This window comes from Erythrolamprus reginae, chromosome 2 (genome assembly GCF_031021105.1).
Source record: "Erythrolamprus reginae isolate rEryReg1 chromosome 2, rEryReg1.hap1, whole genome shotgun sequence".
Taxonomy (NCBI): Eukaryota; Metazoa; Chordata; class Lepidosauria; order Squamata; family Dipsadidae; genus Erythrolamprus; species Erythrolamprus reginae.
In genome coordinates, this window is record NC_091951.1 from 182,412,245 (window position 1) to 182,439,718 (window position 27,474).

General features: G+C 40.1%; 1 protein-coding gene across 1 annotated transcript; it reads left to right on the forward strand.

Moving 5' to 3' along the window:
- Positions 1-11,616: 11,616 nt before the first annotated feature.
- LOC139159462 (keratin, type II cytoskeletal 7-like) lies at positions 11,617-26,232 on the forward strand. Its single transcript, XM_070736781.1, has 9 exons — positions 11,617-12,186; positions 16,588-16,799; positions 19,241-19,301; positions 20,907-21,002; positions 22,490-22,654; positions 22,780-22,905; positions 24,375-24,595; positions 25,248-25,276; positions 25,811-26,232. Exons 1-9 carry the CDS (start codon positions 11,617-11,619, stop codon positions 26,230-26,232), a joined length of 1,902 nt encoding a protein of 633 aa, XP_070592882.1.
- The last annotated feature ends 1,242 nt before the right edge of the window (positions 26,233-27,474 follow it).

Below are 27,474 nucleotides of genomic sequence, written 5' to 3' on the forward strand. Positions count from 1 at the left end.
CAGCTTGATTTTAAAAAAAATAAAAATCTGTGTCATATGTACAACACACACTCTCAAAAAAATAGATGATTGTACTGTTGTCACCATCTTGATTTGAAAACCATATTTTGGGAACACTCTGCGTCTGTTGCACCAGCTGTTTGCTTAACCGTCTCTACTTCTGTATGCAGATATCTCCTATACCTTTCTTCTATTCCTATATCTCTTCTTCTATTCTTTCATTGATATGTTCTATTACTATATCTTCTTTTCTATTATTTCTTAGATATATTTTACTATGAGTATCTCCTCTATAACCTTCATCATGTATTTTACTATGTGTATATAGATATATACCCACTAAAACCCTCATTGTGTATTGGACAAAACAAACAAACAAACAAACAAACAAATAAAACAAACAAACACATAAATAAATAAATAAATAAATAAATAAATAAATAAATAAATAAATAAATAAATAAATAAATAAATAAATAAATAAATAAAATTTCTCCCATCTGATGCTGGTGGTATGTAAAAAAAAATACACAAAGTCTTTGTATATTTCCTTACATCTCTGAGAGTTCTAACATTTCTAGTGTCTTCAACAAAACTGCCTTGTGTATAAGCTTTTCCTCATATGTCCTGCTTCCTGTAATACTAGCGGCAGGAGCAATTTGTATCTGCAAACTTTTTTAAAGTATTGAATTAACAACCTGCCTTTGATCTATTGAGAGGGGCTGACTTTCCTTGAGCTGAGGCTGTGATATCTGGTCCTCAGTTTCTATGGAGCTGAGGAGTCCTCACCTTCAGGAGCAACTTTGGTGCCAGGACTAAAGAAGATGGACAATCAGTGCCGGGTTTGCCATTGGGGTAGAGGGTTCAACTGCAATTCCTCCTAGCCTCCATTCTTTGAATTACAACATGGGGTGGGACCAGAAGACCTCCAACTTTATTATCATATGAAATATGATTTCTCTTTTTTTTTCTTTAGAAAATGACATTGTTTTGAGTCAGTGTATGACTATTTGTATGGGGTAATGGGGAATAAGGTGCTTGAGCCTTTTATTATTTCCAAATTAATAGGATAAGATAGAATCGAATAGAATAGAATTTTATTGGCCAAGTGTGATTGCACACACAAGGAATTTGTCTTGGTGCATATGCTCTCAGTGTATACATTTGTCAAGAATCATGAGGTATAACATTTAACAATAGTCTGGATGCAAAGGTAACATTGTGGTCAGATCTATTTCATCAACTTACACTTTAAAAAATCAATTTGGCCAATCTTTTTCTAAAATATTCAGAGTTACCATATTAATACAATTTTATTTGATGGCGAGGTTGCCAAATATTCCACCACCAGTGATAGGCTCCTACGGATACGGTCAAGTATGCAGAACCAGTAGAAAAATTTTGATTCCCTCCACCCTTCTGCGCCCTGGGTATGTTTTTCCTATCACAGTAAATGAGGTTAAATATGTATAATTTTAGAAGAGCTGTATGTGTGTGTGTGTGTGTGTATGTGTATACATACACATTCAGTTTATATAGTAGATCATGTATACTTTTATGTGCCCCTGTGTGTAATATGTATGTACACATATGGCATATGTACATAGAATTAAATAGTATATTTTGGATGTTCAGTAGTAGTAAATAGATAGGGAAATTGTATCCCTTTGAGGTGAGGAGAGGCCAGGCACCCTAACCCTAACCCAAACCCTTGACAAGAGTGATGTTAAGTTGGTCACCTTTAAGGCAGTCACATGACCTTTAAGCCACCCCCTGGCCACATGGCCGGCAAGCCATCCCGACAAAATAACCCACGCCCACAGCGTGATAGTAATTTTTTTTTGCAACCCTTCACTGTCCCTCTACCACCACTCTTGGCTTAGATATTTACCTTGATTCCTGCAAAGAAACCCCCCCCCCACCTTCACCCATTCAATAAATACAAGCACAAATCTTTCAGCCCCCACCCCCCCAATATTTCCATTAGATAACAAAGATCTGAAGGAAAGGTCTAATTAATGTACAACTATGTATAGGGTGGATGACTGAGAATCTCCATAGATATTTATCCATGCACTTTGGGATGAACACCTTTTGAATGGTGTGGGAGCATGAATGGATTTCCAGAAAAAAATGCAGACTACAGAAACCATTTGTGCTTCTATTTGAGATATAGACAACACAGGCTCATCCTCAACAGTCTGGGTGAAGGAACACAGGGCAAAAAACATCCTATATCCAAGAAGGCTTCATACACATTTTCCCTACTCAGGTGACCTTGAGGACACCTCCACTCTTAACAGGATGTAAATGGCCAGCTGTTTGCAAGGAATCTAAATCCTTCCCTTCCTCACCACCATCCAGTCAGAGGTGAAGACGCTTCTTTGATGAGGAATGAAAAATCTTCAAAAAAACCCCAAACAAACAAGAAAGTCCAGTTGTCCCATGAAAATGTGGGGGAATTGGGATTCAAACTTCCCAATTCACTTCCAGAAGATTAGGGTGCAGACTACAGACATGTGCTTTCATTTCTCTTTCATGACTCCACTGCACAAAGACAATACCAAATTAGATATCTCTGAGGTCAGACATGAATCAAATCAAATCTGTACTATGTACACATCAAAACTCTTCAAAGCAACATTTTCTACCATAGACATATACTCTTAAGAATACCTACAAAAGAAACTTCTCATGCTCAGTTTTTGAGAATATTTAATCAAAAGTAATTAGACTGCATCCCAGTTGTATTCAAGTGTAGACCTCTCGATTGGTTGGGCGACGTTGGAACAAAATGCTCCAAAAAGCAGTTCCAAATTTAATCTATCTCAGAGGAAAGGCATCTCTACAAACTGGCTCTAACTTTTTTGGTAAATCAAGAGAGGCATCTCTGTTAACTGATTGGAGGGTAGCAAGGCATAATTTGATCTCTTACCATTACTCTTAACTATCAAGAAAATGAAATAACACGAGGGAGGTTTTTTTTCCAGATCCTGTAGCAAAGATCACAGCAAACTAACTACTGTTTATCTTAAATGGGGAAAAGGAGTGGTGAGGAGGTTGAGATACCATTTTGCCTTGGGCAAGTTCTATTTCCATCAATCCCGCCCCCCCCCTTTTTAAAAATTCAAGAGTAAAGATACAAACTTGTAAAAAACAAAAAGAACAGAACAAAACTAACCAGGAAACAAACGAACAGCCCCCAAAGTGCATTAAAAATTAAAATTAAAATGCACATACTGTATATCTTCCTAGTTCAGAGGCATCAAACTTGATATAATTGAGGGCCACATCAGGGTTGGGTGTTGGGAGCAGTTGTGGTGGCCCAAGAACTCTACCAGCCAAAATGGCCACCCAAGTTTCATTTTCAGCTGCGATGGATTCCTGCAATCCTCTGCCAGCGTAAACGGAGCTTGGGGGTGTGTGTGTGTCTGTGGCCATTGTGGGCTCTGATTTCAGCTGTGACAGCATCCTGCAACCCTCTGCCAGTGAACAAAGACGGCCATTGCGAGCTCCATTTTCATTGGCAGAGGCACTGCGGGGTAGTCCTTTGCTGTTCCCAGATTTAAGCTCCCAGGCCTTGAGTTTGACACCTTTGCCCTAGTTGAATACTAATAAGTATATTACAGCATTAGCAACTCCCCCCTCCTCCCTTGTGAAAAATATCTACAATATATAAGCTTCCACAGCTCTATTTACCCAAACAATTTGATCTATCCATTATAAAAAGAAATAGTTAACAGGTAAGCCCAGCCAGAGAAACTAACTTCAAAACCCACCTGTTCTTATTTTATTTGGCTTCCCTCACAGCTGCAGAAAGCATATGGTTATGTTTTAAGGGTTCGTTAGAGTTACATTCCTGCCTTTAAATAACACAGAGTGAATACGCACAATGGAATCATAAATCCAAAACAGTGCTTTGAATAATCTGCAGTCTTAAAGTACATTTCTCATTATTTGTCACCCTTATTTCCACATATTACCATTATTCAAATCCGGGTATACCCACTGAAATTTGATGCATCCCAGAATGCCCAGGACGATGTTTGGGATCTTTACATTTTGGGTGAAACATCTAAAAATCAAAGAAGATCCTTATTTTCTGGACAGAGAACTGTATTTGTCAACAAATAGAAATAAATCTCACACCTTTCCTAAATAACTTCATGCCCAATATTAAAAAAATGGTGCAGCAATGTCACTTTTTGGGATCAGTAAGCATCTGCTGTCTTAGCACTCTATCTGCTGAAATTTTATGAAAAAGTTCACACGAGATGTTTGGACAAAGAGAACAGAAATGTTTATTCTCTCTGGGTATACCAAAAATGGTTTGCAAAGCGGGTACTCTTCATAAGGGAAGAGACACTTGTACAGAAGCTAAAGAGCAGGTTACATAGGTTTTACAAATCACAAAGGTACATAGAATACCTCAACTTATCACAGGGGTACACAAAATTCCTTGCCTAAATATGGTCTACATCCTGTTTCTTTCTCCTGGAGATGAATAGTACCTTATATGGTTTATTGGGTAAACAGCAAACATTTATCTTGTTAAAAACAGATCCCAAAATGACAGTCACAAGATAAGGAAAAACAGGAAATCCTTATCTTGTTAAAGACAGAAACTACAGATAGTAAATACTGATATTCTTAAAATAAAACTTAAATTATTTTATACACAATGGATTTTTCCTTCAACTCTTTCACTAAATTCAAGATATTGAGCTAAGGAAATGAACTTCTTCAAGAAAACTTGAATTACAGTTTTCATTTGAGAAATCGTAATTTGAGAAAGAATGTCCATGTTCTTCCCTCAATGGATCCATGGCAGATGATCAATTATTATAAGACATTAACGCCCACCAGTCTTTGCTTCTCCAAAATATCAACAATTGGGAGGAATTGGACAGTGATTCAGATTCTCCATCTTATCTTGGTAAAGTATAAAGATCTTCTACCCCAGAATCACAACATTAGAACCTCCTGAATTGGATTTGTGACGAGGGAATTGAAGCCTTGTGCGCCAACGTTCTCACGGAAAGGTGAGAATTGATGTTCTTCTGAATTCTGAAGATTGCGTTCTGTACTCCCATTTTTTTAAATGCTCCACACAACATTGAACAATTATAGGAGATGTACATTTGCCTCATTATATTTGGAAAGGCTAAATAATAGAGAGACAGATATTTTAAACTGCTTTCTTTCCTATTTGGTTCCTGAAATCAGCCTTTTTCCATCCTTTGGAATGTTGTCCTTAGTACATTAATCGATGCTGCATTCAAGTAAAAAAGTGCAAAGTTATGCATATTGGTGCAAGTGTACTAAACAAGTGCAAAGTTATACATATCGGGGCAAAGAACCCCAATTATACCTACCAACTGATGGGGACCGAGCTTTCTGAGACAACCCAAGAAAGGGATCTTGGGGTTTTGGTGGACAGCTCAATGAAGATGTCAACCCAGTGCGCAGCAGCAGTAAAAAAAGCAAATTCTATGCTTGGCATGATTAGGAAGGGAATCAAAAATAAGTCAGTACGTATTGTATTGCCTCTGTACAAATCGATGGTGGGACCATGCTTGGAGTACTGTGTATAGTTCTGGTCACCTCACCTCAAGAAGGATATAATGGAACTGGAAAAGGTGCAAAGAAGGGCAACAAGTATGATCAAGGAAATGGAGCACCTCCCTTATGAAATCAGGTTGCAGCGCCTTGGTCTCTTCAGCCTTGAAAGACGGCATTTAAGGGGTGACTTGATCGAAGTGTATAAAATCATGCATGGGATAGAAAAGGTGGATAGAGAAAAAATCTTTTCTCTATCACACAATACTAGGATGAGGTGGCCCTCCCTAAAGCTCATAGGTAAGAAAGTGAGGACAAATAAAGGAAAATATTTCTTCACTCAGAGGGTCGTTGGTTTATGGAATTCACTTCCAGAAGAGGTCATGACAGCTGTCAGCCTTGATAGCTTCAAGGCAGGATTAGACAGATTCATGGATGCCAAGTGTATCGGTGGTTATTGAAATGGATGTCCAAGTGCCGCCTCTATGTTGGTTGAGGCAGGCAGGATTCCCTTGGGTACCATTTGTTGGGAGTCAAGGGAAAGGGAGGGTTTTGTCTTCTCTTTCTGCTCAAGATCCCCATATACAATTGGTGGGCTACTGTGTGACACAGAATGCTGGAATGATGGGCTTTGGCCTGATTCAGCATGGCTCTTCTTAGGTTCTTATGTTCTTAAGTAATTAATGTCATATCTCCTTTCAACTTTGTTATGTTTTTTATTGATGATGATGATGATAATCATCATCATCATCATCATCCAGTATCAACCATTAGCACCAGTCAGTGGTATTTGTGGCACTTTTTAAAATGTTCAGTTGACTGAGTTTCATGTTTAATAAAACTGGACATAAATTGTTTCAACTCCTACCCTCAAAACATTGCTATAGAGCACTGAACACCAAGACAACTAGACACAAGAACAGTTTCTTCCTGAACGCCATCATTCTGCTAAACAAATGATTCCCTCACACCAAGCTATTTACGAAGGTTGCATTACTATTACTATTAGTCTCCTCATTGTTCCTATCATCCATCTCCTCCCACTTATGACTGTAACTTGTTGCTTGTATCCTTACGATTTATATTAATACTCATTATTTCCCAATTGCTTATTTGAACCCTATGACAATGTTGTACCTGATTCTTGACAAATGTATCTTTTTTTAAAATGTACACTGAGAGCATATGTGATATAACATAGAAAATGTACTCTGGGACATGGAGTAGAAAGGTAGAACGGTACCCAGAACGGGTGTTTAATGGAGGATAATATCATCCATTTTGTTCTTCCAAAATAATTGTTGGGCGATGCTGGTAATGGAGCAACCAGACACTAAGGATTTACTCTCTCAAGTATCAATTTCATATGATGTCAAAGAGGTTTTTGTTAAAAAGTGATAGATAGCCAAGCCATTGCCTGAGATGGTGTTACATCACTTGGAACCTGAAAAAGTTGGCCATCAAAGCTGTAGTGTTGCTACTTGAAGCATCTTTGATATCCTGGATCATGGTGGTTGAAATCTTGGATCATAGGCGACATGGACAATGGGATCAGACTCTATTTAAAACATAGGTGAAAACTACTCCACAGTATTTGGAAAAGGCAATTCATTAACATGACTATGTCATTGTGCCTCCTTCTAATCCCACTCTGGAAAATTTTAAATACAGTAGTTGCAACACTTTTATTTCAGTCTGCTTTTTAACAAAAGATTAGCTTCCTTCTCTGAATCCTTCCTATACAAGCAAGCATGGAAATATGTAGGACAAGGCTTTTGTTGCTGTTGTTGTGACGGAAGGAGACAACCATGAGAGATTTTAATAATTGCTGGATGGCAACATCCATTTCCTAAAAAAGTCCAGGGCCAACCATGCATTTATGCATAAGCATGAGATTGCTATTTACCCAACTACAAGGTAGTCTACCGAAATGGGAGTCTGGAAACTTTACTAGCCGTAAACAATATAATATTGCAGTGGATGTTGTTTCCTCCGCCAAGAAGTTGGTGAGCCTGGCAGTTCTTCTCCATCGCCAGCAAATTAACCCATGCAGGCATGAAGGATTAGCATGGCAAATGAGCCTTTGTCTGCAGACACTGAGGAAAATGAATGGTGCCTGGGGCAGCCCAGAAGGGAAATATCCTTTTAATAGTGGGGAGTTGCCTAGGTGTGATAGAATCGCAGAACAACTTCCTCCTGTTGCCCCACAGATGTTGGACTTGGTGATTCCAATGCAGGACATGTGCCTTGAAATAAATAATGGATGGGAAAGCAGCAACTGACCCAGGGATCAGCTTCTCTTACCTTCCCTACCAGTTCAGAAGTGCATGCATTGCAACGAAAGTGCACACATTACATCCGGGTAATGGCCCTCTGTGCATGCACAGAAGCCTTTGTGCATGTGCAGAGGGTTCATTGCCAACCGTTTTCAAGCAGTGGCAACTGAGGACCGGTTTGTGGGCATAGCAAGCCAGCCGTCACTACCAGTTTGGCAAAGAGGGCCAAATTTCTGCCACTTGCTCGCGCAAATCGGTCTGAACCAGTAGCAACCCACCACTGAACTGGCCCATCATGGAAAACCACCCCTCTGAAACCAAAACAAGATATACTTCTTCTGAAACAATGATAAGAAAAAAAATTACACATGGTTTTGTTCCTTAAGTACTACCAGATTTTGCATCGTAGAGCTACTCATATTAGGAAAAGAGATTGACATGTACAAAAAAACTCAGCATTACAAATTTGTCACCGCAAATAAATAAATAAAGTTGACTACATACAGATTTAAACACAGATGGGGCATTCCACAGATGGAGAAAACTATATACAGTGGTACCTCTACTTATGTACTTAATTCGTTCCGTGACCAGGTTCTTAAGTAGAAAGGTTTGTAAGAAGAAGCATTTTTTCCCATAGGAATCAATGTAAAAGCAAATAATGTGTGTGATTGGGGAAACCACAGGGAGGGGGTAGGCCCTGTTTCCTCCCAGGAGATTCCCACGGAGGCTTCTCCCTGCCTTTTCTGGCCCTGTTTCCTTCCAGGAGATTCCTAGAGAGGCCCCATGGAGGCTTCTCCCTGCCTTTTCCGATTACAGTTTCCGAGGCTCGGGTTTGTAAGTGGAAAATGGTTCTTGAGAATCTAGAAAAGTTCATAAGTAGAGGTGTTCTTAGTAAAAACTATGGAAAAATCACATATTTTACGCAAGTTATTACTTAAGTGGTACTGATTTCTCATTTTATGTTAGTGGATAACTAGCTTGTTGGGCTTTAGATAGAACGTCTCAATTATCTTGCTTATCTGATCTAAGGCCCAGGACCCAATTAATGGTCCAATTCCTGAAAAGAAGATGAGACAGCTGCCAAATTGTGCAAGATGTACATTGTTTATCACATAATGCATACATATGGCACACCATGGGTTCACATTACACAGAAACAAATACCACCTCTGCTCAGTTTCCTATCCATTGGTCTTCAGAAAATTCATCTGGAAACACTTCAATATCACTGATCATTTGTCAAGGATCAGTTCATGAAAATCAAAAAAGTTCAAAAAAAATGGAGCTCTAGAGATTAGAACAAATATGATTGGAGTCTGAAGGCTAAACCATGGACTTGTGGGAGATAGGTATGTCTAGTCTAGCAAAGAGAAGGACTAGCGGATGACTTCCAATATTTGAGGGACCATCCCAGAGAGGAGGGGGTCAAGTCCTTCTCCAAAGCACCTGAGGATAAGACAAGAAACAATGGTTGGAAGATTGTTAAAGAGAGCTCCAACCTAGAACTAAGGCGAAATCTCCTGACACTGAGAACAACTAATCAGCGGAGCGGCATGCAATAATAATAATAATAATAATAATAATAATAATAATAATAATAATAATAATAATAATAATCTAAAAATCAAGCTGCAACGACTCTGGCATAAGCCAGTGAAAGTGGTCCCAGTGGTACTTGGCAAGCTGGGTGCAGTACCAAAGGATCTCAGCGGACATTTGAAAACCATCTGTCAATTGCAAAAGGCCGCTTTACTGGGATCGGCAAACATAATTTGCCGCTACATCATGCAGTCCTAGGTGCTTGGGAAGCGCCCGACTGGTGATGAAATACGAAATCCAGCATAGTGATCTCATTTGCTGTGTTGTAGTGACATAATAATAATAATAATAATAATAATAATAATAATAATAATAATAGTAATAGTAATAGTAATAGTAATAGTAATAGTAATAGTAATAGTAATAGTAATAGTAATAGTAATAGTAATAGTAATTTATTAGATTTGTATGCTGCCCCTCTCCGTAGACTCGTATGCCATCTCCAATGTCTCTTCCAACTCCATTATGACATCTAAGATGAAATCATTTTAATTATTACAAATTTAAAGTCAGAGAGGTCAGTTACTATGGTTCATCTTTGAAAATAATTTTCTTTGGAAAGAATTGGGGGGAAAAAATCTACTTTCCTTCACAGATGGTATCAAATTATCACAGATTGTCTCTGCTTAGGTTTTATATATTATATAGTAACTTTGGCCGAAATATGCAAGGAATTGGGGGAAATTCTAGAGATCTTGTGGAAATACTTCTTCCGCTTCAATTTGTTGGCATGGGCAGCCTTGGGTGAGGGTTACATGTGCAAGTGTCACATGTATCTTTGCATCACTGTATACAAACTCTTGGGTTTTGCATATTTCCTTTTTTTTTTAGTATAAGTTTTTTATTTTTCTTCGCTTTAAAATATACATAAATTAAAACATATATATCATCATAATCAATCATATCTAAATGTATCTATATTTTAACAGCAAATATAACTAAAACCATCTTGCATAATAAATTCAAAATTCAAAAGTTGTGTCTAAAGACAAAAGAAAGACACAATCAATCTAGAGTAGAGTAAAGAAAAGAAAAGAAAGAAAAAGGATCAGAATAAAATATTAATTCAAAATACACATTTTTTCCAACTTTTAATAACAATTTTCTTAGATCTTAACTCCTTTAAATCTGTGTTACATAGTTTATCAAATGCTGCCACCATTTCTCTTTTTTGTCATCTAGATTTTACATACTTATTTCTAATTCCTTTAAATTGCTTTCAGAATGCTTATAAATTTAATCATTTTCCTTTTCAATCCATTCATAAAATTTTCCCCAAATTTTATAAAATTCTATATCTTCTATGTCTTTAATTTTCATAGTAAGCTTATTCATTTCAGCACGATCCATGATCTTCCTTCTCTATCTGTTGGCATTCTACTCAATTTCCAATTCTGTGCATATACGATTCTAGCTGCAGTTAAAATGTGAACAATTAAATTTACTTCTTTATTAAATTTATTAGGCAAAATACCTAATAAAAATATTTCTGGTCTTGCATATTTCCAAGTGACATCACAATGTAAGATGGTAGACCTTGCACTGGGACATCAGGATACAAGTTTCAGCATTTTGGCATCATCAAGATTAGGAACAGATGCCTTGTTGGGTTTGTTAGGTCCAATGGGAACATCAGGGACACTGACTTATGTAGCTTTGAATGGGAAGCCATACAACTGAAAGCTGAGTTCACTCTTGCCTGACACAAGGTGCTGAAATGTCAACATCTCAGAAGGCAAAATGCAAAGGACTTCGCCGAAATCATTTAGCCCAGGCCTAATTGCCATATGGAAAACAGTTTAATTAGGTCACTCAAGATCACCATTAAGAGCCATTGCAAGCCAAGCAACATTTTTCCATTTCAGATTATTCCATCCGCATCACGTTAGCTTTTCTTTGAAGTCTTTTTCATTTGCACATTGGAAAAAAAGAAAGAAAGAAAATGCACCTGCATGTTGACTATTTTATGCTTCCCAAGGAAAGGAAGCATAATCTTCCTAACTTGGTGCCTATTTTGTAGCCCAACCCAGATCTCAGAAGGTATATAAAGAATAATTCCTGATGTGAGCAGGAAAAGACTTTGCTTCTCTCCTTTAAACCTCTCTCTTCCTCTTTGGGTGCTCTGTTGGCAGCTCAACTTTGCTTCAACCGCTTGGGTTCTACCTTTTCCTTAGCCATCATGAGCCGGCAATGCTGCACCTCTAAATCCCTTAATGGGAGGCGGAATTACATTTCTAGCGGTGGGCTCCATGCAGGCAGCGGTTTGTCCTCCTTCCGCCTCCTTGAGCATAGCAGGAGATACTCTGGATCAAACCAGGGTAGTGGGATGGGCTATGGTGCTGCGCCTTTCGGCTACAGTCTTGGGCCGGTGACCTATGGTACAAAGAACGAGGGATTTAGCAGTCAAAGTGCAGGGACCAACAGCCAGGCCAGAGCAGCTGGCAACCACAGCAGCGGCCATTACAGGCGTGAAGCGTTCAGCAGCCAGAGTCTTGGTGGCGGGAATAGTCATGGCAGACGCTATCGGCCGGAGGACTTCAGCTCTCGAAGTCTGGGTGGCAGCAGAAGTGGGAACCACGAATCCCTCGGCCGCTTTGGGGAAGGGAGGGGCATCCACACAGTCAAAATCAACCCGAATCTGATGCAGCCTCTTAGGATCCAGATTGATCCAGAGATTTCTCGAGTGAAGGAGGAGGAGCGGGAGCAGATCAAAACCCTGAACGATAAGTTTGTCTCCTTCATTGATAAGGTGAGAAGAGTGAATGGTAAGAGTGGTCCGTTGTGTTTTGTTACAAAGCCCTCTTTGGGCATTCTAGTTAGAGAATGTTCTCTATACCACATGGACTACGTATGAGCTGTGGTGGTTAAAGTGCAGTACCTCAAGCTACTTCTGCTGACTGTTGGCTGCCTCTAATTTGGCAGTTCAGATCTCACCACTGGCTCAAGGTTGACTCAGGCTTCCTTCCTTCTGAGGTGGGTAAAATGAGGACCCAAATTGTTGGGGGCAATAGGCTGACTGTTTAGAGAGGGCTGTAAAGCACTGTAAAGAGGTATATAAGACTAAGTGCTATTGTAATGTACTGAATACAGACGAGGGTTGCTAGGACCGTGTTCATTATCATTCAATTACACCAAATTCTTCTTCTTTTTGGAACTTGTGCTGTTTTCCTCCTATGGCATCTTCCTTTTCTTCATTTTGAACGCACTAAGTTTAGCAATGTCTAAAATGGCAACTGTGCATGCACTTGCCTCCACATTAACCTAACACTAAATCTAGTATCAAATAATTACAACATGCACAAATAATGACTTACTTATATATGGAAAAAACCAACAATGAGATACTTTTTAAAGCAATGAGCTTTTTGGTGGAGGACAAGCATATGATTTTGGAGTGATGCACAGTCGTATTCTCCCATGCATAGGATTTTTGGAGTGTTATTATTTTTTTTGAATGTATGTCTTTGAGTTAGTTTCTTTTTAATATTTTTTTATTTTTTTCACCAACTTCACATAAGCGTCCATACATATACTATAAAGCATATCAATACATACATACTGTAATTATACATTTATATCCAATATACTGTAATCAAACTTCCTAATTTTGCACCTTGTATACTTTTATCACCTGTCTGCTTTTCCTTAATATTTCATTCTACTCCCCTCCCTCTCTCTACTTCTCTTCCCTCTACCTCCTTTCTCCTTCTCTCCCTATTACCTACTTACCTATTCCTCCTCTCCTCTCCCCTTCCTTCCTCTTCCTCCCTCTTGTCTCTTCCCTGAGTAAATCTAATCATAATCCATTTTATGGTTAACAGATGAGTAACTCAAATCTCTAACTTCATTCCATCATTGTTGCTACTCTTAAACTTGTATTTTCCCCTTTGTCATTTGGGTCTACCATCTTTAATTTTCAATTTTCTTCCAAATTAATTCCTATAGCTTATTTTCCATACATATTCATTATCTCCTATGCCTCTTTTCTTATTTACCATTCATACAAATAAAACTATTAGGAATATATCTTCTCACCCCTCTTCCATTCCATTCACCTCTCCTCTTTATCCATTCTCCTTTGGTCTCTCAGAAATTTTTGTGAGTCTTCCCTTTCCTCCCCCTCTCTTAACTTTTCCTTTTATTTTTATGTATATAAATTATTATTTTTAATCCCATTTCTTTCTATTAAGTATATTATTTGTTTTACTCTCCTCACAATTCCACCTGGTCTCTTCACCTTATTACCTCCTCTAACTTTTCATTGGTTCTTTTGGGGATTGATACTCCTTCCTATCTACCCCTGTCTTGTCACTGTAAATCCCAATAAAACCATCTTGCTTTTTTCTTCAATGTGCTTTCCTTGTTCTTCATTCTTATTTTCCAATACTGTAGGTTCTGAATGTTCTATATATTCCAACTTCATTCCTGCTTTCTTATTATCTCTAATTTCCAAGATATAAGTTTTTATGTCTTCATTAATATATTTTAATAAACCTATTAATTCTTCGTACACACACTCTTCCATAATTCAATCTATCTCGATTAAACCTTATAGCCTCTTTATGTCATGCTCGCTCCATTTTGGAATCTCTTTTGTCTCCTTTTAAGTTTCTTCTTTTTATCATTAAATCAACCAAACACTCACCCAGCTTCAACACTTCTTCACATCTCTCCAGCACAAATGCTTAGATCTTGTCACCCAGGCAATCCACAATCTCTCTACTCCTATTGTTCTGATCAGTGTCTCTCTTCTTCATGCCCTCCAGGGTGGTTCCAACAGAGTTCCAGTCTAGGTCCAGGTCCCCAAGCAGCAGGATTCTGGGTTTCCTATAGGGCTACAGCGGGAGACATCTGTAGCACTGCGACATTGGCCATGCACCTCTTGAGTTACTTTTTTGATGGTGACTGCCTTAACCAGGCTGGCCATCCTTTTCTTGTGGAGATTTTTCAGAAATAGATTGCCATTGCCTCTATCCTAAGGCTGAGAGAGAATGACTGGCTCAAAGTCATGCCTAAGAGGCAGCTAGAATTCACCATCTCCTTGTTTTTGGCCAGGTGCCTTAACTGCTACACTAAACAGGCTCTTACCCATAGATCTGGAGAATTTTAACTTTTAAAATGTATTTACTATTAAATTGATTTCAAATTGTCCTTGACTTACAACAGTTCATTTAGTGACCGTTTAAAAGTTACAACATCACTGAAAAAAATGACTTATGACCATTTTTCACACTTACAACCATTGTCGTTATCCCCACGGTCATGTGATTTATGTTCAGATGCTTGGCAACTGACTCACGTTTATGACATTTGCCATGTCCAGGAGTCATGTGATTGCCCTTTGCAACCTTCTGACAAGCAAACTCGATGGGGAAGCCAGATTCACTTAACAACCATGTTTTTAATTTAACAACTCCAGTGATTCACTTAACAAATGTGGGAAGAAATGTCATAAAAGGGCAAAATTCACTTCAGAAATATCTTATTTAACCACGTAAATTTGGGGCTCAACTGTGGCCGTAAGTCAAGGACTATCTATCTTTCTCCTTCTCCTATCAAGATGTATTCCTCAACTGCTTTTTACTGCTTTCTGGTGGATTAGCCAAATGTTTAACTGGAAACTGCTCTATGATATATTTTGGAGAGTTACCTTACATTGTGCAGTGGACCCATCCTATCTCTCTCTCTCTCACACACACACACAGAGTACAGAACAATTCTACCAATAGAAGGTGTTCAACAGAAAGTCACAGCTAATCCAGCTTTTGTTAGAATCCTGCATGTGTTAGCTAGGGAGGAAGGTGTTGCAAGCGCTGAGTATTGCAAATCGCAGTGTTTTTCCAATGATACATTGGAAATTCTACCTTTCTCTAATTCATTCATTGCTGCAACTTTTAAGTCAATCATTCTCACGTAACCTGAGTATATTTTTAGAAGTTGACTCTGCATTACTTATGCTCAGAGCAGTGGTGTAAACAATTGGATGTGGGCCCTTCCTTTCTTTCCTTCACAGCCCATTTCAATCCTCTAGATCAGTGATTTTCAATCTTTTTTGAGCCGCGACACATTTTTTACATTTACAAAACCATGGGGCACATTGAAGGGGGGGGGGGTGGCTAAAAAAAAGTTTGGACAAAAAATTCTCTCTCTCTCTCTTTTTCCCTTTCGCTCTATTTCTCTCTCCCTCTCTCTTTCTCTCCCTTCCTCTTTTTTAATCTCTTTCTCTCCATCCCTCTTTCTTTCTCTCTTCCTTCTTTCCTCTTTTTTGCTCTTTTTCTCTCTCCCTCCCTACCTCCCTCTATGTCTTTCTCTCTCCCACCTTACCTCCCTCTCTTTCTCTCTCTCTCTCTTTCTTTCTTTCTTTCTCTCTTGCTCTCTCTCTTGCTCTCTCTCTTGCTTTCTTTCTCTCTTGTTCTCTTTCTCTCTCTTGCTTTCTTTCTTTCTCTCTTTCTTTCTCTCTCTCTCTCTTGTTTTCTTCCTCTCTTGCTTGCTTGCTTTCTCTCTCTTGTTTTCTTTCTCTCTCTCTTGCTTGCTTGCTTTCTCTCACTCTTGCTCTTTCTTTCTCTCTCTCTCTCTTGTTTTCTTTCTCTCTCTCTTGTTTTCTTTCTCTCTCTGAGCTTCGTGGCACACCTGACCATGTATCATGGCACACTAGTGTGCTGCGGCACACTGGTTGAAAAACACTGCTCTAGATCAAGGTTAGGCAAAATTCTCTCTTCTATGACATGTGGACTTCAACTCCCAGAATTCCTGAGCTAGCATGATTGGCTCAGGAATTCTGGGAGCTGAAGTCCACAAGTTATACAAGAGCCAACTTTGCCTACCCCTGCCCTAGATCGAAGACGTCAAACTCGTGTTGTCATGGTGGCATCACGTGAGGTATCACGACTCCCCCCCCCTCCACTAAACTGTGCTTGGCTCGTGTGTGACGCATCCGACCTGCGGGCCGCAAGTTTGACATCCCTGCTCTAGATCTTGACATGAAATGGTGATGCCTAGTTTCCTCCCTGCAAAAAACAATAATATCAATAATAAGAGTAATAATAATCCTTCTTTCAGTCTCCTTTACCTTCCTCATGTAATAGATCCTCAGAATCTGTTGATAGTCTGAAACAGTAGAAGAGCTTTCTAAACACTTTCCTCATTGCAGGTCAAGCACTTGGAGCAACAGAATAAGGTTCTGGAAACCAAATGGAACTGCCTGCAGCAACAGGAGCCTGTGGAAAAGGCCAACATTCAGCCTCTCTTTGAAAATTACATCACATGCTTGAAACAGCAACTGCAGCGGCTGCTGAATGAACGGGAACAGCTGCAGTTGGAGCAGTCAAAATTCCAGGATTTGGTTGAAGAATTCAAAAGCAGGTAACCAGCGAGAGGCTGAAACAGGTGGGAAGAAGGTAAGCTTCCCAAGGCCCAGCCTGGTCAAAAAAATGTAGTCGCCAGATCTTTGAAAAATGGAATTGGATTCTCTATTCAATATGGATCTGCTTCCCCCCCCCCTTCCTGGTAGCAATCATAGACATGCACCGGACCAGATTATCTCAGGGACCGCCTTCTGCTGCACGAATCCCAGCAACCAGTTAGGTCCCACAGAGTGGGCCTTCTCCGGGTCCCGTCAACTAAACAATGTCGTTTGGCGGGACCCAGGGGAAGAGCCTTCTCTGTGGCGGCCCTGGCCCTTTGGAACCAACTCCCCCCAGAGATTAGAATTGCCCCCACCCTCCTTGCCTTTCATAAGCTTCTTAAAACCCACCTCTGCTGCCAGGCATGGGGGAACTGAGATACCCTTTCCCCCTAGGCCTTTACAATTTTATGCATGGTATGTCTGTATGTATGTTTGGTTTTATAATAAGGGTTTTTAACTGTTTTAATATTGGATTGTTATATGCTGTTTTTATTACTGTTGTTAGCCACCCCGAGTCTACGGAGAGGGGCGGCATACAAATCCAATAAATAATAATAATAATAATAATAATAATAATGCTACCCATCCTGGTGGGCTCTGCCCTTTGTAGATAGCTGTAGGCCCACAGAGTTCCTGGCTAAATATAGATCTTCTTTTTCCCACCATGGATAGTGGATACATAATGGATAATGAGGTGAGAGAGGGACTTCATTATCCATCATAGAACAGTGGCTATTATCTCTTGCATTGTTTCTAATCTCTTTAAAGCAGCAGTCCATAACCTGGTGGCCAGAGCAACCTGTGCCCTCCAAAAATCTGAGCGTGGTTCTCAGGTTCCCTCCCCAAATTGCCACCTGCTTATAATTGTTAATAGGACAGAAAAAGTTAATTGCTCTACCTCTTGCCCTGGGGAAGTGGGAGGGGCAATCCTATCCAATGTGCTTAGTCATGTTAATTTAATTAAGTACTAATTTAAAAGGAAAGGAATCAAAGTTAAGTTTGTGTTGGCTTTATTTATTCATTTATAAAATTTATTCTTTCAGGTTTGGGGTTTTTGTTTTTGGTCAAAATCCCATTGATTTGGATGAAGGGCACACCTTAATCTAACCAGCCAAAAAAAAAAAAGATAAAATCTGGCTGTAGAGCAGACTTGGGCAACATTAAAAAATTTTGCACTTTACAATTTGGGAGGGGGCAATATAGCCTGCCTGATAAATCATTGAAGTATATATGAAATTAATTTGTTAATGTTAATAAATAAGCATGTACTTATTTATATACTTGAGACAAATTATAGTCTGGTGTATAATTAATATAATATAAATATAGTGAGTTTAATGCTAACATAACACTAATATTTGGATATACTATTATTAATTTAATTTTCTTTGATTTTCTTCTTTACTTACTATTGTGTTTTCTTTGTTAAAAAGTGGAAAATTAATAAAAATATTTAAAAGATAAAAAAAAATTATTGCACATTTTGCTCCATTCTCTTTCATACGGAAAAGATTGGTTGGGGTGGAGCACTGGCTGAAGGTCCTAACAAGATTCCCAGCTTTTAAGGATCAAAGTTCTACCTTTCTTTTCCCAAAGCAGGTTATGTGTGTCCTAGTATCTCCTCTTCCTTCTTCAAATCTGGAAACTGTTTGTAGACCTAGTGTTAGATGAATAAGTGTCTATCCTTTTGAGACAATTGAGATTCTTTGAGATAATTCATTATCTGTACACTAGCCAAGAGCATCCTAATCCAGCCAATGAAAACTCTCCCCTTATTATGCTCCAGCCATCAAATGTCACGAGTAGTGATGGGCGAACCCAACGGTGTTCAGGTTCGGCAAGTTCGGACATGTTTATTTTTATGTGAAAGGACCGCCCTTTGCTTGCAGCGTCGCTGCGGCGTCCTTTTTCGTAAAAATAACAATGTTTATTTTTACGTGAAGACCTCCCTTTGAAGGAGCTGGGGAATCCCTCCCACGAAGAGATTCCGGGGGCGGAGCCTTGATGTCACTGGCAGGTTGCTAAGGACGTCAAGGTGATCACTTCCTAGATTCCATGGAATCCAGGAAGGGATCACCTTGGCATCCTTAGCAACCTGCCGGTGACGTCAAAGCTCAGAACGCTGAACACGACCCCGAACTTTGCCCGAAGTTTAAAAAAATTTCGTGTTCGGCATACCGAACACCGCAAAATACAGTACAGATCTGAATTGTGCGGGTTCGGTTTGCCCATCACTAGTCACGAGGGAGGCAAAAGCTTTGAGCTCACACTCTGCCCCCCCCAATCCTGACATTTACTCACACAAAATGTTGCAGTTCAATTGATTGGTGTATATTTTGTGTGTATATTTGTTTGTTCAAGCTCTTCAATGTTTCTCTTCTCCCCCCACCACCTCAAGGTATGAAGAAGAAATCAACCACCGGCTGTGTGCAGAAAATAATTTTGTGCTGCTGAAAAAGGTTAGATGTGTCTGGTTCTCAAAAAAGTGTGATTAAAACGATTCAACCCTCACCCAATACATACACACTTGTGAGCAGTAGTAATGCTGGAACAGATGGAATGTAGGTTTATTGCAATAAAAATAAAGACCTGTCAAATTTACTTGAGGTCAGTATGAGTCCCTTGGCAACATTTTTGGTAATGACCTTTAAAGCCCTTCATGGCATTGGACCAGAATACCTTCGGAACCGCCTTCTACCGCACGAATCCCAGCGGTCGATAAGGTCCCACAGAGTTGGCCTTCTCCGGGTCCCGTCGACCAAACAATGTCATTTGGCAGGCCCCAGGGGAAGAGCCTTCTCTGTGGCGGCCCCGGCCCTCTGGAATCAACTCCCCCCCAGAGATTAGAATGGCCCCCACCCTCCTTGTCTTTCGCAAGTTACTCAAGACCCACCTATATCGCCAGGCATGTGGGAATTAAGACATCTCCCCCAGGCTTTCTTATATTTTATGTTTGGTATGTTTGGTATGTATGTGCTGTATGGTTTTTTAAATTGTTGGGGGGTTTTTATATAATTTTATTATTAGATTTGTTCCATTGTTATACTGTTTTTATTATTGTTGTGAGCCGCCCCGAGTCTTCGGAATGGGGCAGCATACAAATCTAATAAATTGAATTGAATTGAATTGAATTTTTAGACATGGTGCAAATTGATTTCAATCATATCATATCATATCATATCATATCATATCATACATACTTAGATATATTTCAGTGCTCTTCTATCATTAATCCTTGGTAGCATATAGAGTGGAGATCAGGAGATATACTCCTTTCATATCCCTTCCAGCTTATTGTTCCTTGTTGATGGTGACATTCTCTGTCAATTTTGGGAGATCACTAGAAGAGGAGCGATGGGACAAACAGCACAATCTCCTTTACTGGTGTTCCAATTTTCAGTGCTTGGAGATCATTAGATTAGATTAGATTTATTGGATTTATATGCCGCCCCTCTCCGAAAACTCGGGGCGGCTCACAACAATAATAAAAAACAGTACACAATAACAAATCCAATGCCCACCAATCTAATTACAATTTAAAATTAGTAATTTCATAAAACAATCCCAATATATATAAAAAACAGGCACACAGTCAATCAATCAACAAAACAGCATGGGCAAGGGGGAGGTGTTTTAGTTCCCCCATGCCTGACGACAGAGGTGGATCTTAAGGAGTTTACGAAAGGCAGAGAGGGTGGGGGCAATCCTAATCTCAGGGGGGAGCTGGTTCCAGAGGGTCATGCTTGTTTTTCTCATGATAGGCCCCAGGCTGACAAAAGCATTTCCAATAAAACCGTTGACTATTGAGATGCCAGTCTACTGCAAGAGAAAACCATCTAGCCAAAGCTGATTAAGAGGCTTAATGGGACTAATTGTCCAATATATTGAGAGGGGACCAGACTAGAAAAAAAACATCTTTAGGACAATAATAATCAGAAACTGAAAGTTGATTTGATCAGTAACCCCATCAATGTCATGAGTGAAGAATGTGGAAAAGATATTTGGGGGACACGTAATAAAATGTTTTGAAAAGTGAGTTTTGTTCTTTCTGTCATACTTTTCAGGATGTTGATGTCGGGTATAGCAACAAAGTTGATCTAGAAGTGAAATCGGAATCCTTGAGACAGGAGCTCCACTTCATCCGATGTGTCTTCGAAGCTGTAAGGATTCCCCCATACGTGGTTTATTCCTTATGCAATTATAAGATTCATCAACTCTGCTTCCTTTGGGTTACTTCCTTTCATTTCACTTTGTACCACGAATTGGCAAAAAGAAAGAGGAGAATGGGATTTGCTTTTCATAACCCATGGCAGAGAGGTAGAAAAGATCCAACTCTTTCCCAAGTAGTTAGTACAGTGGTACCTCATCATACGAACTTAATTGGTTCCAGGAGGAGGTTCGTAAGGTGAAAAGTTCGTAAGATGAAACAATGTTTCCCATAGGAATCAATGTAAAAGCAAATAATGCGTGCAAATCCTTCAGGAAAATCCCAAACTTTAGAAGGGAGGCGAACAAAGGGCAGGGAGGAGCAGCTAAAGGGGGCGGGTGGAAGAAGCAAGGCTAGGCTAAAGGGTGAGTGGGAAGGAAGAAAGGCAAGGGGGGCGCCCCTCCCTTTTCTTTCTTCAAAAGACACCGTTTCAGTGCCTTTGCAAGCACGTTGTTCTCTGCAAAATTTTTCCTCCCCCAGCTGCCACCTCCCTCCTCCCTTTTCTTTCTTCAAAAGACACCGTTTCAGTGCCTTTGCAAGCACGTTGTTCTCTGCAAAAAATTTCCTCCCCCAAGCTGCCCCTCCCTCCTCCCTTTTCTTTCTTAAAAAGACACCCTTTCAGTGCCTTTGCAAGCACGTTGTTCTCTGCAAAATCTTTCCTACTCCATGCAGCCCCTCCCTTTTCTTTCTTCAAAAAAGGGGAAAAAAAGAAACCCCTTCATCCCAGCAGCAGCCGCTTGGGTTCATAAGGTGAAAATAGTTCAGAAGAAGAGGCAAAAAAAAATCTTAAACACCGGGTTCGTATCTTGAAAAGTTCGTTGGAAGAGGCGTTCGTAAGATGAGGTACCACTGTATTAGAAAAATCCAAAGAAGAGAAAGAAATTACTTTTGTGGGTCCACTGCACACATTGCAGGAAATCTCCTTGAAGAGTTCCCTGGATACTTAAAGTTGGGGTATCATTATTGACTACCATAAATAATGTAAGGTTTTAATTATAAGCCAAGTTAATATATACAAATTTACAAATGCCCGCATCAGAGGATAGGTAAAGCAGAGTAGGATCCTATTTTGCTGGAATCTTTCCAAGTTCTATAATTGTGAGAGTGATGTGACTACCTCAGGTGATATTTTATAAAAGGACCAAGGAGGCTCCTGGATATTCTTTCTGAACATCATGATTACTCTTCCATATAATTATGGAAATCTTAAGGTCCAATACAGCCCCTGAAACACATTTCTGCCACTAATGCTGAAATAGGTTGCATGTATTGCAAGTCAAGCCAGCTCCTCCTAGGAATGGTGAATGGTGCTACAAGCTTCTCCAGGTAAAGGGCTAAAATGATGAGGGAAATGCTATAATTGATAAACGGAACATGTTTTCAAAGGAAATGTTGTACACTATTAAGATACTTTCAACATCTCTTGCAACGTCTTGACAGGAAATTGAAAGCTTACAGACAGCAAATGCTGAAACCAATGTCATTGTGTCAATGGACAACAGTCGAGTCCTTGACATGGAGGGAATAATCCATTCTGTCAGATCTCAGTATGAAGAAATTGCCCAGAAGAGCCAGGACGAGGTCAATGCTCTGTATGAAAACAAGGTAGGTTTGGATTAACTTACAGTGTTTCCCCTAGAGGGAAATGAGTATTCTTATTGAAGTTTGTAGAAACCAAAGTTACAAAGCCACAACAAACATAAAAGAACAGGCCTTCTCTTATATTTCAGTATAAAGAACTACAGAACACATGGGGAGATTATTGCAACAATCTCAACAATGGCCGTCACACAATCCAAGACCTTACCCGTATGGTTCAGAGATGCAAAAGTGAAGTGGAAAGTACCAAAAAACAGGTAAAAGAAGCCGATCTGAAATGGGATGCAAAATCTGGGGGCTATCAACGTTAAATGTGATCCCCAGAGTCCCTCCAAAATATACCACCGAATGATCATTTTTAATACGCAGAAAGGGCAAATGACAAATGATACTGGGACTCAGTCAATTAAATGTATAATTAGATTTCGCTTTAAATACATTTTTGAAGTTATGATTCTTTAAATGAAAAACGAAAGCTAAGGTGCTCCCTTATATATCCCTGGGATATATATATATATCCCAGCATTGGGCTACAAGCCGGGATGCTAAATTGCACTCACTACTGCGGCTCCTAAGTGCTTGCGGGGCCTGGGCGATTTTGCTTCTCCACCTGTGGAGGTAGAAAAATTGCACACGTAGCCAGAGGTGCGCCCATGTTTCGGTGAGGTTTTTTTGCTTCCGTGCATGCTGAAACACAGGTGCACCTGCGAAGTTTTGACGAGATCCCAGAAACGTTGCCAGAAATTTCTAAATCCTACACGGGAAGAAACCCAAATATGCCAAGACCGTCATACCTGTACCTGTGAAAATCTACGAAAACAAACATATATATATATAAACTATATCTACAGCAGCACAAAGCTTATAACTTTAGCCTGATGATGGTGAATGTGATTTCACCGAAACGTCGCATAGACACTCAAAATATTACACGGGGCAAAACCCGAACTCAGAACAATCTACATATATACATACATACATACATACATACATACATACATACATACATACACACATATATATTTGTTTTCGTAGATTTTCACGAGGTCCCACTCAGTCATCTTCAGGCTGGTGCTTCTGTCCTTGTTCTAGGGCGAACAAGGACAGAACAAGGACAGAAGCACCAGCCTGAAGATGACGAGTGGGACCTCGTCGAAACGTCGCCAGAAATTTCTAAATCCTACACGGGAAGAAACCCGAATATACCAAGACCGTCATACCTGTACCCGTGAAAATCTATGAAAACACACACACACACACACACACACACACACATATATATGTATGTATCACATATTTTTACATATATATACACACACATACATACATACATATATACACACATACATACACACACACAAACACACACACTGTTAGGCATTGATGTTGTGTTTTTTTTAATTAATTAATGTTTTACAGAGGAAAAATTATCCTCTCCCCACATTTGACTTATCCTGTCCTTTTCTTTTTGGGGCGGGTGTGTGTGTGTCATCTAAAGACCAACTTTATCCCTGGAAGAATTGATAGCTCATTAAGGATCATTGACTTTCAGGCATCTGATTGATGGATTTAGAAAAGGACCATGTTTTCTTATTTCCCCGCCCTATAGCAATTTTATGCCTCGATGTTTAACCCCCTCTTTCTCCTCTCTCCATGTCCTGCTGAGGATGCTAAAGTTGTCCCAAGTTCATTCTTTTTCTTGTTTTTTGGTCGGGCTCTTTTCAAGATCGATGCCTTACAGACATCTATTGCTGACAATGAGCAGCGGGGAGAGAGTGCTTTGAAAGATGCCAAGTTAAAGCTAACTGAGGTGGAGAACAACCTGCAGAGCTCGAAAGATGAACTAGCTCGCCTGCTGAGAGATTACCAGAACTTGCTGAATCTCAAGCTTCCCCTGGATATTGAGATTGCCATGTATAAGACACTTCTGGAGGGAGAAGAGAACAGGTAAATGGGTTAAAAAAAATCAAACTAAAAAAAAGCCCTGCAAACCACACAGTTACAGAATGTTATTTATTTATTGGATTTGTATGCCGCCCCTCTCCGCAGACTCTGGGCGGCTAACAACAGCAGTAAAACAATGTTTTTGTGCAGGGATCTTCAAACTTGGTAACTTTAAGACTTATGGACTTCAACTCCCACAATTACCTGGCTGGAGAATTCTGAAAGTTGGTCCACAAGTCTTAAAGTCGCCAAAGTTTGAATACCTCTGTTCTTGTGGGAAGGTCACCTGGTCATATTTCAGGACTGTATTTCAGGCTGTAATTTTTTTAAAAAAATACTGAATTAATCAGCCGATATTTCAAGTATAGAGAGAGCTGCTATTTAAATGGATTTGACTGTTTATGGCCAATTCTTCGCTTTTAATAAGTTCTAGATTGTGATTAGAGGGGATAAAAAAAACTTAGGGCAAATACACTACTATGCAGCATTTGAACCTATCAGTTGTCTTTAAAAAAAATCACAATTCAAAAACCAGCTGGGAAAATATTTCAACATTTGAAACTCCATCGGACATCTGCTTTGTGGGAACTCATATCTGGGATACAGAACTAACTTCTTGGGGCATTAATAATGATTCATTCTCTTTTCTTCACAGGATATCAAATGCTACTCCTGTAAACATATGTAAGTAGCTTTGAAAGTCACACATGTATTGTCATGAACATTGCCTGATGCCCTAGATCAGCGATGGTGAACCTGTTTTGGTTCGCGTGCCAAGCCCACCCCCATTCCTTCCACCCCCATGCCTGCGCCCTTCCCGCCCTCCCCACTGCATATGCGCACAACCCCCATGTCCCCCCGCACATGTGCACAGGCCTCACTGAAGCCTGGGGTGGTGAAAAAACAGGCAAATGGGCAAACCGGAAGTTTGGGGAAATGGACTTCTGGTTTGCTCATTTTGCTGTTTTTGCACTCAGGGGGCTTCAGGAGGCCTCTGGAGGACGAAACAGCCTTCCTCAAAGCAGAAAATCAGCTGGCCACATGTGCCTGTGTGCTGGAGCTGACATAGGGCAATGGCTCAAGTGTCCTCTGATATGGTTCTGGGAGGTGCCACCTGTTGCACACATACCATAGGTTCGCCATCACTGCCGTAGATACATATTCTTGGATTTTTTTAAAAAAATGTTATTCAGCATTGCTTCCCCCCCCTTCTGATAGCTGTTGTAGGTTCTCCCAACATCTCTGGTGGACGTTCTTACGGAGGGACAATTACAAGGAGACAAAGAAACATCAACAGCAGCGGAAGATCCAGCTATAGAAGTGGAGATCATGGCAGCAAACCGGCACTGACCCCTAGGAGTGCAGACTCCCCTAAATCCTCCACAAGCTCTGGGTTTGGACAAAGTAGTAGCCCTACTTCAGTCTCATCTACTCCTAAGAATTCTGACCCGACAAGTGTGGGGAGTACTGGAAGTGGATTGTACGGTTCTAAGAGTAGAGGATACAGCAGCAAAAACACCACACATATTTCCGCAACAACCGGGGTTTGTAGCAAAGGTGGTTCCGGAGGGATCTCTGTGAGTGGCAGCTATAAGATCAGTGGAGGATACTCTGAGGATGATTACGGCAGTCAATATTAGAACAGGGCACATCTCAACATTCTCCACCTCTTTATGAGCAAAGCAGTAACAAACTCTAAAAATTAAGCAAGGGAGGGACAATCTCACTAAATTTCTGCAGGGGGAAGTTTCCTAGTAAGTTCCCAATGTAAGAATAATTATTCGCTATGACAGTGGCATAATTTTTCCAGTTTGCTTTTGAAACTCTTTGTTTCTTTGGTCATTGCAGGGAATGCAGGGGATGGGATTAGTAATTGCATTGGTCAGCTGCTTTTTTTTTCTTTTCTTTTTTTAAAAAACTCCACAAACCCTGAATGTTGAGTGCATTTATGTGTGCTCGAAGTACAGTGATACCTCGTCTTATAAACTTAATTGGCTCCGGGACGAGGTTCTTAAGGTGAAAAGTTTGTAAGATGAAACAATGTTTCCCATAGGAATCAATGGAAAAGCGATTAATGCGTGCAAGCCCAAAACTCACCCCTTTTGCCAGCCAAAGCGCCCATTTTTGCGCTGATGGGATTTCCCTGAGGCTCCCCTCTGTGGGAAACCCCACCTCTGGACCCCTGTGTTTTTGTGATGCTACGATTTCACTGAGGCTCCCCTTGCTGGGAAACCCCACCTCCGAAATTCAGTTGCCAGCGAAGCACCCGTTTTTGCGCTGCTGGGATTCCCCTGCAGCATCACAAAAACACAGAAGTCCGGAGGTGGTGTTTCCCATGGAGAGAAGCCTCAGGGGAATCCCAGCAGCGCAAAAACGGGTGCTTCACTGGCAATGGAAGTCCGAAGGTGAGGCATCCCATTGGCAGCGGTGGGTTTGTAAGGTGAAAATAGTTTGTAAGAAGAGGCAAAAAAATCTTAAACCCCTGGTTTGTATCTCGAAAAGTTTGTATGACGAGGCGTTTGTAAGACGAGATATCACTGTATATCTAGAATGATAAGAAGTTAGTTGGCCATGTTAGGAAAAACATGTGTAGGGACAGAGATGGGGAAGGAAAGGGAAGGAAAGGCATTATTCAGAAGATATTGTAAATGATTCATCCTGGAATCCCCAAACTTGGCAACTTTAAGACTTGTGGACTTCAATACCCAGAATTCTGAGTGTTGAAGTCTACAAGTCTCGAAGTTGCCAAGTTTGTAGACCTCTGGATTAATCCAAGAGAGGCAGGTGGTTTTCTGCTAATATTCTCTATTTATATAAAGAAGCCTCATTTAATCCACCACCACCTGCCCACAAATGAAAACCAGCAGCTTAGCACAGAAGTC